The 14,773-nt window shown below is 37.5% G+C and overlaps 1 protein-coding gene across 1 annotated transcript; it reads right to left on the bottom strand.

The window, feature by feature from the left end:
- Window positions 1–4,859: 4,859 nt before the first annotated feature.
- Window positions 4,860–10,051, bottom strand: LOC144558041 (uncharacterized). The gene is made up of 3 exons (XM_078306749.1): window positions 7,300–10,051; window positions 5,674–5,971; window positions 4,860–5,010 (listed from the first exon to the last, which is right to left on the bottom strand). The coding sequence occupies exons 1-3, from the start codon at window positions 10,049–10,051 to the stop codon at window positions 4,860–4,862; spliced, it is 3,201 nt and encodes a 1,066-aa protein (XP_078162875.1).
- Between the last annotated feature and the right edge of the window lie 4,722 nt (window positions 10,052–14,773).

The following is a 14,773-nucleotide window of genomic DNA, read 5'->3' as shown; positions in this document are numbered from 1 at the left end:
TTATTTTTTAATATTTTTTTATATTGAATGATCTTTGTACACGGATGTATAATTAAATATCCGTGTAGCTCTCTTATTTTTTAATATTTTTTTAATATATAATTTTATGTATTAATTTTCTTCTTTATTTTTTTAATTTGGAAAAACCTTTGTACACGGATAAATTTTAAAATGTCCGTGTATAATTGAACTACTTTTTTTTTTTTAAATTTTGCTTTTTTTTGGCTAGCCTCCAGTTTTGCCAGCCATTTAAAATCAGATCAATTCCAGAACAGAGAATTTCCAAAATAAGAATACCAAAACCGGTAAATTTTCGAAATTTCCAAATTATATAAAAAATTAATACAAAATTCATGTACACTGAATTATACAAAGATCATACAAATCCATATTCTGGTTTACAAAATTCTTTTATAAAAAAATCTGCCCACATACATCTAAAGTGATCTAACTGCTCCTTGGAGTAACTCTTTGAATCTGGTGAATACTACAAAAAATTCGAAACATGCAAGTTACAAAAATACGGCAACTACATCTCTGTTTTGCTTTATAGAAATAAATTATTGCAATTATAACAATGCAACTAATAAAACAAGTTTAGAGGAAATCAATATTAATTGTATGGACAAGTCAAGGCAAAACATATGAATTACATACCGGATATGCTGGCCATTTGAATTGTATGCTCTCAACAAAGTGAAACATAAAAATCATCGTGTAATAACCGCACTCCCAACCGCCAATCTGTTGCGGGCACTGATATTTACATTCAGCAGCCTATGTCAGAATGACAATAAATTTTTGAACCCAAAAATATGAAATTATAAAATTATAGTGTGCTCACCTCCTTCCAGAGCCCATTCATTTTATTTCTGCTCTTACCCGTGCTCTGCACTCCACCCTCTTTAAGATATTGCCGAAAAACCCTTACAAAATTGAGTGACTGTAATTAGCAATTCCACAATTATAAAAAAAAAAAATCAAACCAAGTGATATTTAGATAACTTACTTAATTATAACAGTCATGACTCTTTTAGACTGCTGAGTGGTGATGGATTTGTCGGGCCGCCTTGAATCCATGACATAAATCGTATTTTCAAGTGGCACAATCACCAACAAACACCAGTGGGAGCTGTGGGGGGAGAAGAATTGTAGTACTTTAGCATAAAATTAGTGACATATATATTTCAGCATGTAATGGTGACACAACTGTTTGCTATGGTTCATTGTGTAATTGTTTAACTGAAAATATAAACAATTAAGGGTTACAAGTAACCTACTTTTGGTGGTATGGTAGGAGAAGAAATTTCTTTTGATCCCCACGAGCATGATGCATCGCTTTACGCAAGTAGTCGACACAATCATCCTCATACCATTCCAACATGTTTCCATTAATTCTGCCGGGGTCCAAAAGTGCACACAAGTTCACCTTACCTTTCGATGCGGTCTCACGGCATTTATGGACTAGGAACCTGAAAAATCATCATTTTACATTAGAGTATATATATTTGAGTGCTATACACATGATATAAATAATTGATTGGTCACTAACATGAGGAAAACGGTGATGACTCCCACATCGAGCCATTTATCGCTTGACGAGGCGCCCTGTAGAAAGTCGTTGAATTCTGTGAAAGGCAGCACGACCTCCCTGCCATCGTGTAGAAACATACCGGGGGGGACACTGAAGGTAACAGCCGTCATGTCCTTGGGTGCCTTGATCAAGTGGGCGTGGAGAGTCTGCAACTGACCAGGCAAACGGCTAACCTCTTCTGCTGTGAGCCCCGTACGGTCTAGTGGCGCATCCACTGGCGCATCTACTGGCGCATCCACTGGCGCATCTACTGGCGCATCCACTGGCGCATCAGGCACTTCTGGCGCAACAGACACCAAGTATAATTCCATGTCCCGTACCGGTGACAACGCTTCATCCTCATTGATTGTCTCACCTCTTCGTATCTGTATCAAATGTTGTATATGTCTTTTTCAAGTATTTGAAAAGAATGATTTGAATAAGATATCCCATTAATTTGGAGTTTACGTACATTGTCCAAAATAATTTGATTTTTCGGCCATTGGACTGTCGAATAGCGGGCATCATCAAGCACCACCATTTCATCGACAGGGACAGGAAAAGGTATTCTCACAGCCCAATCCTGCGTGATCTTCTCAATCGCTACGCGGAGATAGTTGGGCCTCAACTGATCACCGGCTGCAGGAGGATATACAGTGCCCTTAGCAATGGTCAGAGGAGTAGTACCGAAATACATGACAAGGTTGCATGCTGTGGCCTCCTGCAATAATTATCAGCAATTAGTTGTCTTTAGAATGAAATAATATTGTCTAGCGAATTAACCGCGAGAATCAACAATACCTTTCGATTATGAACAAGTAGTGGTTACCTTTAGATTGTCCAAGCCGCCTATCACTTCGGTCCCGGATGCCTGACTGCTTCGCCGAATTCCCGGAGAAACGGGAGGTCGGTCCTCGGATGGCTGCCTAATTTGGTGCATTTGGTTCACCATCCTTGATTCCAGCTCAGCCAGCTTCTGGTTGTACTCCATTGAAAGCTCCTCGCGTACCTCCTGGCGCACCTGTGCCAACCTTGATTCCATCTCGTCTTTGTTGACCTTGGCACGAGGTCTTCTCCGGGGTTTTGCTCCATTGAATTCCTCCTTCCAGCCCGTGTAGACCCCTCTGCCCCTAACTCGACCGGTGTGTTCTGGATTCGGGAGCGCCAAGGACAAGGAATCTTCTTGACTTGCGACAGTCCGGGCACCAGAATTGACCTCCTCCACCTCCAACTGTTAATTAAAAAATTGGTTATAACAAAACACTAAGTAATGTACACAGAGTTATGATTTTGTTTGAATGACACAGTTATAACAAAAGGCTCTTACCATTTTATGAGCAACGGGCTCCACGTCTTTTGGGAGTACTATCCGCCCCTCAAGGGTTACCTCAGATCTTCCCATGAGCCAATCTTGGCCCCTAGGATTTTTTATCTTAACCACGGGTGAGTCAGACTGTTGGTTTTTCAAAATAACTTTTGCCCATTCTTTCGACTTACCCTCGTAACCACCTGACCCTAATTTGTGCGGGTACTTGTTCATTTTGGCGATCTTCCTGCCCTTCTCACTTTTTTCCTTCGAACATCAAAGTAAATCCATTACTTAAGGAAGATGGGTACAGATTGAGAAAGAACAAAAACTAAGAGCATCTCCAATCCAGCAATTGAAATTAATTGCTAATTTGTGCGGTTATGAAATTAATTCCAACAATTGCTAAATAAGCAATAGCCGTACAACCCAGCAATTACAGAAACAATTGACGCATCAGCATAAGCAATCCATAAGCAATCACTGTTGGAGATGCTCTAATGAGTTACCTAAATTTACATACCTTGAATTCTTCTGTTTTCTTCAAAGCTTGGAACTCCTCCCACACCTCTTGTGTCAGCCAAGGATACACTGGCAACGGATCTTTCCCTTGATCCATGTAAAGTGTTTTCAACCTGCTCTTGAATTGCTTCCAAGCTTCATTCATTATCTTCAAAGACACTCCCTTTATCTTGTCTTTTGGGTCGTCCACGATGTTCCACTGGTCCTGATTGACAACGAAACTACTGCATGTAAGTTCATCTACTCCAAAAAAAAAATTAGAATTGTTAGGTACTTTACCTTCACAATGTTCCACCATTGGTCCTTGTCCTTCTTTTGATCAAACTGATCCCAGCGCTCGACCAGGATAGATGCATGTTTCTTCACCGTGGAGGCGCAAAAATTTGAGTACTTTGCCCGATTATCACCCGTCGCACAGCCGTTCTTGTGGAATTCGATTGGCAATATTTCCTTCTGCTCAGTGATCTTCTTGCACATTGTCGGACCTCTTTTCCTTTTTTCAGGCCGAGCCTGCGAGACCTCTTCTTCCATGACAGCTACATTCTCTCCTTCTACATTATCCATCACAGCTACATTCTCTACATTATCCTCACCTGAATGTGTCATCGTTCTTTCTACAATCTACCGAGCGAGCGAGAGGAGCTTAGAGGTTCACCAACTACAGGAGGACAGAGCGAAACACCAACAGTGGCAGCACCAAGAGAGAGGAACCACGGAAAGAGAGAGGAGGAGACGCGTGGGTTTAGGGTTAAGAGGAGACGAAGGGATTTTGAAAAGAAAGTGACCAGGCCGACCCAGCGCGCATTTTATTTCGCGCAAACCATTTATACACGGATATTTAATTAAACATCCGTGAAGGAAGACATTTCTAGACGGTTATTTCATTAATAATCCGTGTATAAATTCTATGCGTTCGCGGAAACAAATTCGCGCCTTGGGAAGTTCGAAATGTAAAGACATATTTTTATTTTTATTTTAAATTTTTAAACTTAATTTGCATCTAAACTCAAATATTTATAAATAATAAAATTTCAGAGTTTGAAGCGACGTCGTTCCGACTTCCATTAGATAATTATTTAAAAAGCACATTTTCAGTTTAAATAGCAAATCTTTTAACTTTCTACACGGATGTTTAAGTAAAAAACCGTTTAGAAATGATAGAGAATGTCTCCACGGATATTTCATTAAACATCCGTGTGCAAATATTTATTAATTTAAAATTCTTAGAAGACGAAACGGCTCTTCAAAATTCTATATGAAACTAGTTCGATCAAGATATTTATATAAATTTTATTTGCAAGTAGAAATGGCCGAAGTCCCTCCGGCCGGCAGTGCTCACCCCTCAAATGTGCCGTGGCCATTGCCCTCCGGCTACGTCCCGCCCGAAGAGGTTGATGTTAATTTCGAACTCCCCCCCGGTTTCGAAGTCCCTCCTGGCTATCTCAGGCCTCCTCCCAACTACAGGAGGACATGGCCGTGGCCGCCTTCAAATGTGCCACGCCGAAGTCCAAGGGGGCATCCACCACCAAAGCCGTACATAAGGAGGGGCGATCGCTGGATCAGGCCAAAGAGCCCCTGGATTAGGAGGAGGCCGGGGTCGCGCCAGGGCCTTTATGAAGGCATGTTTCATTAATTTAGCTATCTTTTTTTGTTTTCTTCTTCTGTATTTTGTTTAATCAGTTTTTTTTGTGTTATATGATGTATTAGCCAGGATCCTTTTTGATGTAATATATTTTGTTTAATTTAATCAACATTTTGTTTTCTATAAATTTTTCTTTTTTGTTAAATAAATGATGCTATCTAAATAATTAATAATGTTAATATGTTATAGATATAAATTAACGTGTTAAATTAAAGTGTTAAAATACCTTTCTACATGGATATTCAATTGAAGTGTTAAAATACCTTTATATTAATAATCTCATATTTATATTAATATTTAAGTAAAGATTCATAAAATATAAACAGACAAAATATAAACAATTAAAATATAGACAAATGAAATATAAATTATTTAATATTAAAAATAAAAATAATCTATTTCTTGGTTTTATTTGAAGATTCATCTTTTTTGTCTTTATTGCTTTCTTGATCTTCTTCATTTTTTTTCTGCTTCTTCCTCGCCCTTCTCTTCTCCTCGTCTTCCTCTTCTCCTTCCTCCTCATCATCTTCTTCAGCAGCCTCTTCCTCTTCCTCCTCTTCCTCTCCCTCCTCTTCTTCTTCATCGTCGTCTTCGTCATCATCTTCTTCTTCTTGGTCATCGTTCTCGCACCTAGGGCAGATCCATGAATTGTATCTCGAATCTCTGCTGCCTTGGTAAGTATTTGAGCAGACGCATAACGGGTGGTATGAGTCTTGACAGTGGTTGCAATGGAACAACCACTCATATTTTCCGACCTCTTGGCACACTGTGCACTGTATGCCTCCAGTGGGTAAGTCGTTTTGTGAGTCGTCTGAGTCTGAACCTTCAGTTTGCTGGAAGAACTCACTCTCAGAACTATTTGAATCGTTAGAGTTTGAGTAGTCACTGTTATTTTGTGAGTCATCGGATGAGTAGGGATCCATTTTTCCTGGGAACAAATTAAAGAAGTAATTAAGTTCAAAAGAAATGTACAATTCAGATTGTTTTGTAATGGAGTTTCTCGGATTATATAGAATTATGAAGTTGTTTTGATCGTCTTCTCAGATAATTACATAGAAAGGCAACTATTCGAATTCCGCGCTTCAAAATAAATGCAACATTTTACAAGATTCATGCATAACGGACGTCTTAATTAAAATAACTATTTCTACACGGACGTTTGATTAAACGTCCGTGTACGATTCTTTCTAATAGTTTTGGTCAATAAATATGGCTCTAATTACTAAAGGGTTAGGGAATGAATATGGTGCCCTTTCAATTTTCTTTTATTTAATAGTCATAAGTTCCAACGATGCAAAAGCCTGCTCATAATTAATACATGTAAAAGAGTAAAAACTAATTAATAAAGAGTAGGGCTAAAAGTCCGTGTGGAATACCTTTCTACACGGATTTGTAGTTAAAAGTCCGTGTGAAAAACCTTTCTACACGGAGTTTTAATTAAAAATCCGTTTAGAAAGGTTTTCCAAACGGATTAAAGGTCCGTGTGGAAAACCTTTCTAAACGGATTTTTGTTGGTACTTACATAAATAATAAGTTGCCTTTATTTTTTTATTCTTAAATGATGCACTTAATATGTCAACTAGAAAAAAAACACTACATATAAACAATGATACGAAATCATAATATTGAACAACAGATCATACAAAACCATATTAAATAGTAAGAATAAATGCAAAATTTCATAATATGGAGCGTAGTTTCCTTTTCCAGTTTAAATAATAAATGTAAAAACTTAAGGATAAATGCAAAATGGCTGCGAACATTTAGAAAGGTTTTTAAACATTTTAAAATATTCAAAAAAAGAAATACATAGCTAAAAGAGAGCTACACGGACATTTAACTACATGTCCGTGTAGAAAAGCAATTTGTCATTAAAACTCTTCTTAAGGGAAAAGGGGGCTGTTCGATGGATTCTCTCACCATCGGTTCTGCTTATCAGATATCTATATTCATAAAATTTATATTTAAAAGGAATAAATAAACAAATAAAATGTAAAATACAAAAACACAGTAAAATATTATCGATCGGTTTACAGTCATCCAAAGATCTCATCAGTAATGCAAATAAACTATGCTTATCTATTCGGCTATTCATCTCTGAAATATTATAAAAGAAATAAATATTATAAATTGTTTTTTTCTGGAATATAAATATGAAATTGTTCACGGTTAAACGAAATAAATATTATACATTGGTTTTTTTTTTCCTTTTTTTCTTTTTTTCCACTGTTTGAACATTTTCCCATAGTCCTTCACTGTGGTCAAATCTCATGTAATTTGCTTCGTCTTGTTCTTCAGTAGTTGTTGCTATCTCAGCTTGCACATCGGCACAAAATGGAGGTATCTCATCGAACTGGTCGTACTCTTCTTCGTCGATTACGTTTTCTATCCCAACAATCCTTCTTTTTCCGGGTAAGACGATGCTCCACCTAGCATCACTCGGGTCAGTGACATAAAAGACTTGGGTTGCTTGCTTGGCGAGTATGAACGGATCATCAACATACCCGACTCTGTTAAAATCTACCATTGTGAACCCGTCGTTATCAACTTTAACGCCACGGTCTTCGACCCATTGACACCGAAACAAGGGAATGCTGAGGTGAGCATTGTAAACGAGCTCCCAAATTTCTTCAATAACACCGTAATATGACTTTGATGCCATTACAGGCCGAGCATCCCCTGATCTACTGAATTCTTGAGACGTCGCCACCAACGTCACCCCACTATTTTGCATGGTGCTCTTATCACTTTGTAATTTAGTGTAAAATGTATATCCATTAATCTCGTATCCTTGGAATGTTCTAACAACCATTTGGGGTCCTTGGCCCAGCCATCTAACCGTTTCACTTACGGGCGACATTTCGGAGTGTGACTTCACTCTTTCTTTCAGCCATCCTATGAAACAACGGTTATGCTCGTCAGTAATCCACTTCTGACTTCTCGTGTAGTTCTGTTGTCGAAGGATTGCCATGTGCTCATCTATATAGGGAGTGACATCTGCCATGTGCTGTAGTACAATAAAATGTGCCTTTAACAGTTCATCTCTATCAGCAAGTATGGCTTTCAACCCAATAGTCCCTACTCCTTGGAGCCTTCCCTCGTATCGAGATGTTGGAACGCCAATAGGACCAACACCGGTCATGTAGTTGGTGCAAAACTCAATCACCTCTTCCGTGGAATATCCTTCTACGATGCTACCTTCGGGCCGATGTCGGTTCCTTACGTAACTTTTCAAAATACCCATGAATCTCTCGAATGGATACATATACCGCAGGAACACGGGACCACAAATCTTAATTTCCCTCACAAGGTGAACAACAAGGTGAACCATAACATCGAAAAAAGATGGCGGAAAATACATCTCAAGATGGCAAAGAGTAACGACGACCTCCTTTTGCAGAGAGTCCAATTTTAGCGGGTCTATCACTTTGGAATTAATTGCATTGAAGAAAAAACAAAGCTTCGTGATGGCTTGCCGAACGGGCTTTGGTAAAATTCCTCGGATTGCAACAGGAATCATATGTGTCATTAAAACATGACAGTCGTGGGATTTCGGACCAATCAATTTCATGTCCTTCATGGACACAAGCTTCTTAATATTCGAAGAATACCCTAATGGGACTTTAATACTATGAAGGCATTTACAGAAGCTTGTTTTCTCGGTCTTCGACATTGTGCACATTGCGGGAGGTAGGTATGCCTTTTGCTTCCCTTTATCCTGCGGTGCAAGCTTGGGTCTTATTTTCATTTCCACCATGTCTTTTCGAGCATTGATACCGTCTTTAGTCTTCCCCGGAATATTCAACAATGTGCCGATCAAACTGTCGCAGACATTTTTCTCAATATGCATGACATCTAGGCAGTGTCTCACTTCTAAATATTCCCAGTACGGTAGCTCCCAAAATATGGACTTCTTTTTCCAAATATTTTTCGGTGGTGCTTTGGCACATTTTCCGAAAACAACTTTAAGATTTTTAACCAGCAGGAAGACACCATTCCCGTCTAACGGACGACGTGCCACTCCAAGCTCAGTGTTCCCGTTGAATTCTTTCTTCAGCACCTGCGTGTCATCTTCACAGATAGGGCACGCTTTTGCTCCTTTAGTACTATAGCCCGATAAATTTCCGTACGCGGGAAAATCATTTATGGTGCAAAATACCATGGCCCGCAGCTCAAATTGCTCTTTACCGTACGCATCCCACACCCGGACGCCATCCCTCCACAATTTTTGGAGGTCCTCAATTAATGGTGCGAGATATACATCTATGTCATTTCCGGGTTGTCTGGGTCCTTGGATTAGTAATGACATCATTATATACCTGCGTTTCATGCACAACCAAGGAGGAAGATTGTAAATGCATATAAGAACTGGCCAAGTACTGTGCCGACTGCTCATGCTTCCAAACGGACTCATTCCGTCTGTGCTCAACCCTAGCCTAAGGTTTCTTGATTCGCCACCAAATTCTGTGAAATCTCTATCAATGTTTCTCCACTGAGGAGAATCAGCTGGGTGTCTTAGTTTACCGTCCCTTTTGCGCTCGTCTTCATGCCAACGCAATAATTTCGCATCTTTGGGATTTGCAAATAACCGTTTGAATCTCGGTATTATCGGAAAATACCACACCGACTTAGCCGGAGCCCGACCCTTGTTTCCTTCATCGTTACCATCGTCAGTGTCCTGGTTCTTACGTCTGTACCGTGAAACACCGCATTTAGGACAAACATGCATGGCCTCGTACTCTCCACGGTACAATACACAGTCATTCGGACAGGCATGTATTTTTTCGACCTTCAAGCCCATTGGACAGATCAACTTCTTCGCCTGATATATTGTACAGGGTAACTCGTTGTTATCTGGGAGCATTTCTCGTAAGAGCTCTAATAAGGACGTGAAACTCTTGTCGCTCCAACCATTGTCTGCTTTTAAGTTCAACAATTTCAACACAGCTGACAGTTTTGAAAATTTGGTACACCCGGGATATAACGGCCTTTTGGATTCATTAGACATATACTGAAATTTTTTATAATTTTTATCACTAATTTCATCTTCCACATCACGTAACATGTCTTCTAGTTTTTCAATAAAATCGTATTCTGCATTTTCATCAATATTCACACAATCATCCTCGTTGTAATTAAGTTCAAGTAGATTATCAAAATTTTCGACATTCTCAAAATCATCGTTGGAATGAAGCTCAAAATTATCATCAACTTCTACATTAATATCAACATTGTCTTCCAAAACAAAATTTCTATTGGTAGCACTACATTCCCCAATTTTCTCACCATGCATAAACCAACACGTATATCTCTTCTGAAATCCCCGACAAATCAAATGAGCTCTAATTTCTTCCAAGTCCCCAAATCTTTTAAAATTGCTACAATCTCTACAAGGACACAAGATGTCGTTATCCTTTGTCTTCGCTCTATAACTCTCGGCACATTTTATGAACTCATCAACGCGAGCCAAATATTCTGCAGTATCACGTCGCAATTCGTACATCCAACTTCGATCCATCTGTAAATTAAATTAAAATAATGATTCCAATTAGTCATGGTGGTCGAGCAACATACATTGTTACAAATTCTTGGCTTACAAACGGGCCGGTTTACAATCGTAACCCACTCCTTGAATATTATGCCTCATATGTGAACACATTAATTAGCGGGATTTAATTAGTGTTTAAGAAAAATTCGACAGCATTTCCCCTTAACTCCCCAAGTATGCGTAAACCACATACTCGTAGGAGCAATAAGGAGAAATGCTGACGAATTTTTCTCAAACACTAATTAAATCCCGCTAATTAATGTGTTCACATCCTAAATGAGACACAATATTCAAAGAGCAGTCCCAAACGGGGGACTATCCAAAATTAATCCCTATTAGATTAATTTTGAACGGGCATGGACCCAAAAGCATCAATAGGTCGGTTATTGGACCACAATACACTAATTATTTACATTACCTTAACAGATCAAGCATGCATGCATTAATAAATAATTGACCTAAATAATTAAGCAATAATAAGTACCAGAAAATTAGCGAGAGAAAAGAGGAAGACTAACCCTAGCAAGATAGAGAGGAGAAATGCAAATTAACTTCAAAGATCTCAGCTTCGGTCTCGATCCTTCTGCGCAGAAATCAGACCAACAGAGAGAGAGAGAGAGTAATTGATCAAAACGGCGCTGGAAGAAGGCCTTTTTGTAACCCTAAACCTTTCTACACGGACATTTATCTATAAAGCCGTGTAGAAAGTCGAGAGAGCTACACGGACTTTTATATAAACAGCCGTGTATAATTATTTTTTAACTCTTTTTAATTAAAAGAAACAACCTTTTTTAATTCTACCTTTCTACACGGCTCTTTATTAAATGTCCGTTTAGCATTGTATTTTTTTTTGGTTTTTTTTTTATGTTTTTCAGATAGCAAAACAAACAATTTCCAAAAAAGAGGAAGACATTTAAAATCCTGAATTCCAAAACATATATAGCAATTTGAACAAAAAATTCATGTACATTAATTTATACAAAAATTACAAATTCTTATTGAGCATTAATTACAAAAGTTAAATCCATATAAACTAAAAAATTCTATCAAGGACTGGAAGAGGTGGATATATGAAGGACCCTCAGAATCGGATGGAGAGTCAGATGAAGACGATCTCGTCCGACTCCCCACCTGGCTCTGGTCCTTCATCCGACTATCCGGCTCTGAAATTATCCTCCAAAAAAACTTTAGCGCACAAATCAGACCAATTAATTGGGGAAATGAAGCAATTCGCATGGGAATTCGAGATGTAGGTTATCAATTATATCGGACTGGTCATCTTATGAGCTCCAAAAACAGTAGCTCATCTTTATAGATTTGCGATCCGAAATAATTGATAAACCTAAATTTCCGCCCAATTGTTAACTGCGAGAGGGAGAGTACAGATTGATCAATATGTTCTAATAAAGAAAGAGTTCAATAAAGATTCATATGTAAACTAAAATTTCCATTAAGGACTGGAAGAGGGGATCCCCTCTTCCAGTCGTTAATGGATATTTTTAGTTTACAAGTGGGTGATTCTTTCCTTTTGGTGCCAGTAGGGTTTACAGAGGGTAATATGAAGATACATATTTTAATAAAGAAAGAGCTAGCTGAAAATAAAAAGTTGGATGAAGGACCTTCAAAAAAAAGAGAAGAGGTGGATGAACAACCTTCAGAGTCGGATGAAGAGTCGAATGAAGAGTCGTCCGACTCTTCATTGGACTCTTCATCTGACACTTCGTCTGGCTCTGAAGGTCATTCATCCCTCCTCTTCCATTTTTTTTGAAGGTCTTCATCCCAACTCTTTATTCGATCAGCTCTTTCTTTATTAAAACATGATCTTCATATTACCCCCTCTGTAAATAATCAGATTACAGAGAGAGAGAGAATTGATCAAAACGGCGCTGGAAGGAGAAGGCCTTTTATATAACCAACTTGGTGCTCGAAAAGGCGCGCCCTTACCAAAACCCTAAAATAACCTTTCTACACGGCTTTTTATTAAACGTCCGTGCAGCTCTCTCAAGCTTTCTACACTGTTATTTAAACAAACATCCGTGTACAAGTTGGACATTTCTTCACGGTTCTTTAATTAAATATCCGTGTAGCTCTCTCAAGCTTTGTACACTGTTATTTAAACAGACATCCGTGTACAAGTTGGTCATTTCTTCACGGTTCTTTAATTAAATATCCGTGTAGCTCTATCAAGGCTTTCTACACTGTTATTTAGACAATAAGCCGTGTACATTCCCTAATAAACGTCCGTGTAGCTCTCTCAAGGCTTTCTACACCGATTCTTTAATAAAAAACCGTGTAGAGATTTCGCAGATATTCCGGGCACCCAAAAAATTACAATTTCTCCACGGTTTTTACGTAAAATTGTCAAATCCGTGTACAATGTGCAGTGTACAATGACCATTTTTGTAGTAGTGGTATATCCTTCTTTGTACATTACACTATAAATCATGTGATTCAAAGTCCAAATAACCGATCCAAACCATTCATCTTGTTGTCCATATTAATATGTGTTTGGAGACCAAATTTTACATTTTTTTTGAATTTTTTTACTATTTTTTTAGATTTATTGAAAATCACTTTTTTTTATGTTCCAGATTTGTCTGAAAATAGCGATTTTCAATAAATCTAAAAAAATTTCAAAAAATGGAAAATTTGGCCTCCAAATACATATTAATATGGACAACAAGATGAACGGTTTGGATCGGTTATTTGGACTTTGAATCATGTAATTTATAGTTTAATGTACAAGAAGGCTATATATTGCAATGTACCATAGCCCATCACTTTTTTTATATATATATGATATGATATGATATGAAAAATAAATATAAGAAGTTAATAATTGAGTTCGTGTAGAACTCGCGCTCTATATATCCAAGTTTGAATTAGTTTGATCTTGTTAACTCGAATGGAGGTGGCTCCACATGTAGTATTTTTTTTAACAATATGAATTTTAGGTCAGAGATGTACGTAGATCATAGAACAAGAGGTTTTGATAAAAGAAAAGTAGAGAGAGAAGGAATAATTTTTTAATTTATAATCTCTTCTTTTCTCTGTTGAGTCAAATATATGTTGGCAGTAATTTATTTATATAAGAATACAATTTTCACAACACCAGGTGTCAAGTTTAGATCCTCATTTTCTTATACACGCGAAAACATACAATTACAACGTTAACGGTAAAAAAAAAAAGGAAACTTTTTTTTTTATATTGTCATTTATTTTTTTCATAAGAAAACATTTTATAAATTGCATAGACCACGATGAATGATATCTGGGTACTACGTCTCGCTACAGCAATTACTAACAGGTTGCTATTTGCAGCCTTGAAGCTTTGAGCTTTTTAAATGGAGAAAATTTGGTATCTTCACAAAGAAGCAAAACATGTGGACAAAAGATGACTACATGCATGCCACTAAACTGATTGTCTTTATCTTTTACAAACTAGATTTTTTTTTCTGAAGTAGCATGCACTTTTCAAAATTGTTTTACATTTCTTTTCTTTTTAAATTAAAACTAGATATAATTATACTATGAGAAGTTACTTGCATTACAGTCACTACTACAGAATAAGTGATTGTACACGGACATAAACAGAAGAGCTATACGGATTTCCTACCGTGTTGAATGCGAGGGTGTAGAAATCCCTGAATATTTACACACGGATATTTACCCGTGTGCGATTATCGAAAGCTACACGGATTATTACATAAACAACTGTGTACAAACGCTTGCCAGGGTCGCTCTCAAAATTACTAAGCTACACGGATTATTACATAAACAGCCGTGTACGATTACTCTTTCTACACGGACATTTAGCTAAATGTCCGTGTACGATTACTCTTTCTACACGGATATTTAGCTAAATGTCCGTGTAGCTCTCTTATTTTTTTTTATGTTTAAATATCTTTCTACACGGACTTTAGTTAAATGTCCGTGTAGAATTTTTTTTTTTCCAATTTTTTTTTAATGTTTAAATACATTTCTACACGGACTTTAGTTAAATGTCTGTGTAGAATTGTCTTTTTTTCCCTTTTTTTTCTTTTTTTTGGCTGGTTAGCCTCCAATTTTGCTAGTCATTTAAAATTGTAATTCCAAAACAGAGAAACATTAAACATAGGCCTTTTAAACTCATAATTCCAAAACTATACAACATTATAAATAATTTATGTACACTAAATTATA

This window comes from Carex rostrata, chromosome 8 (assembly GCF_964058835.1).
Source record: "Carex rostrata chromosome 8, lpCarRost1.2, whole genome shotgun sequence".
In the NCBI taxonomy this organism is placed as follows: domain Eukaryota; kingdom Viridiplantae; phylum Streptophyta; class Magnoliopsida; order Poales; family Cyperaceae; genus Carex; species Carex rostrata.
This window is presented reverse-complemented; position numbering and strand designations above follow the sequence as displayed.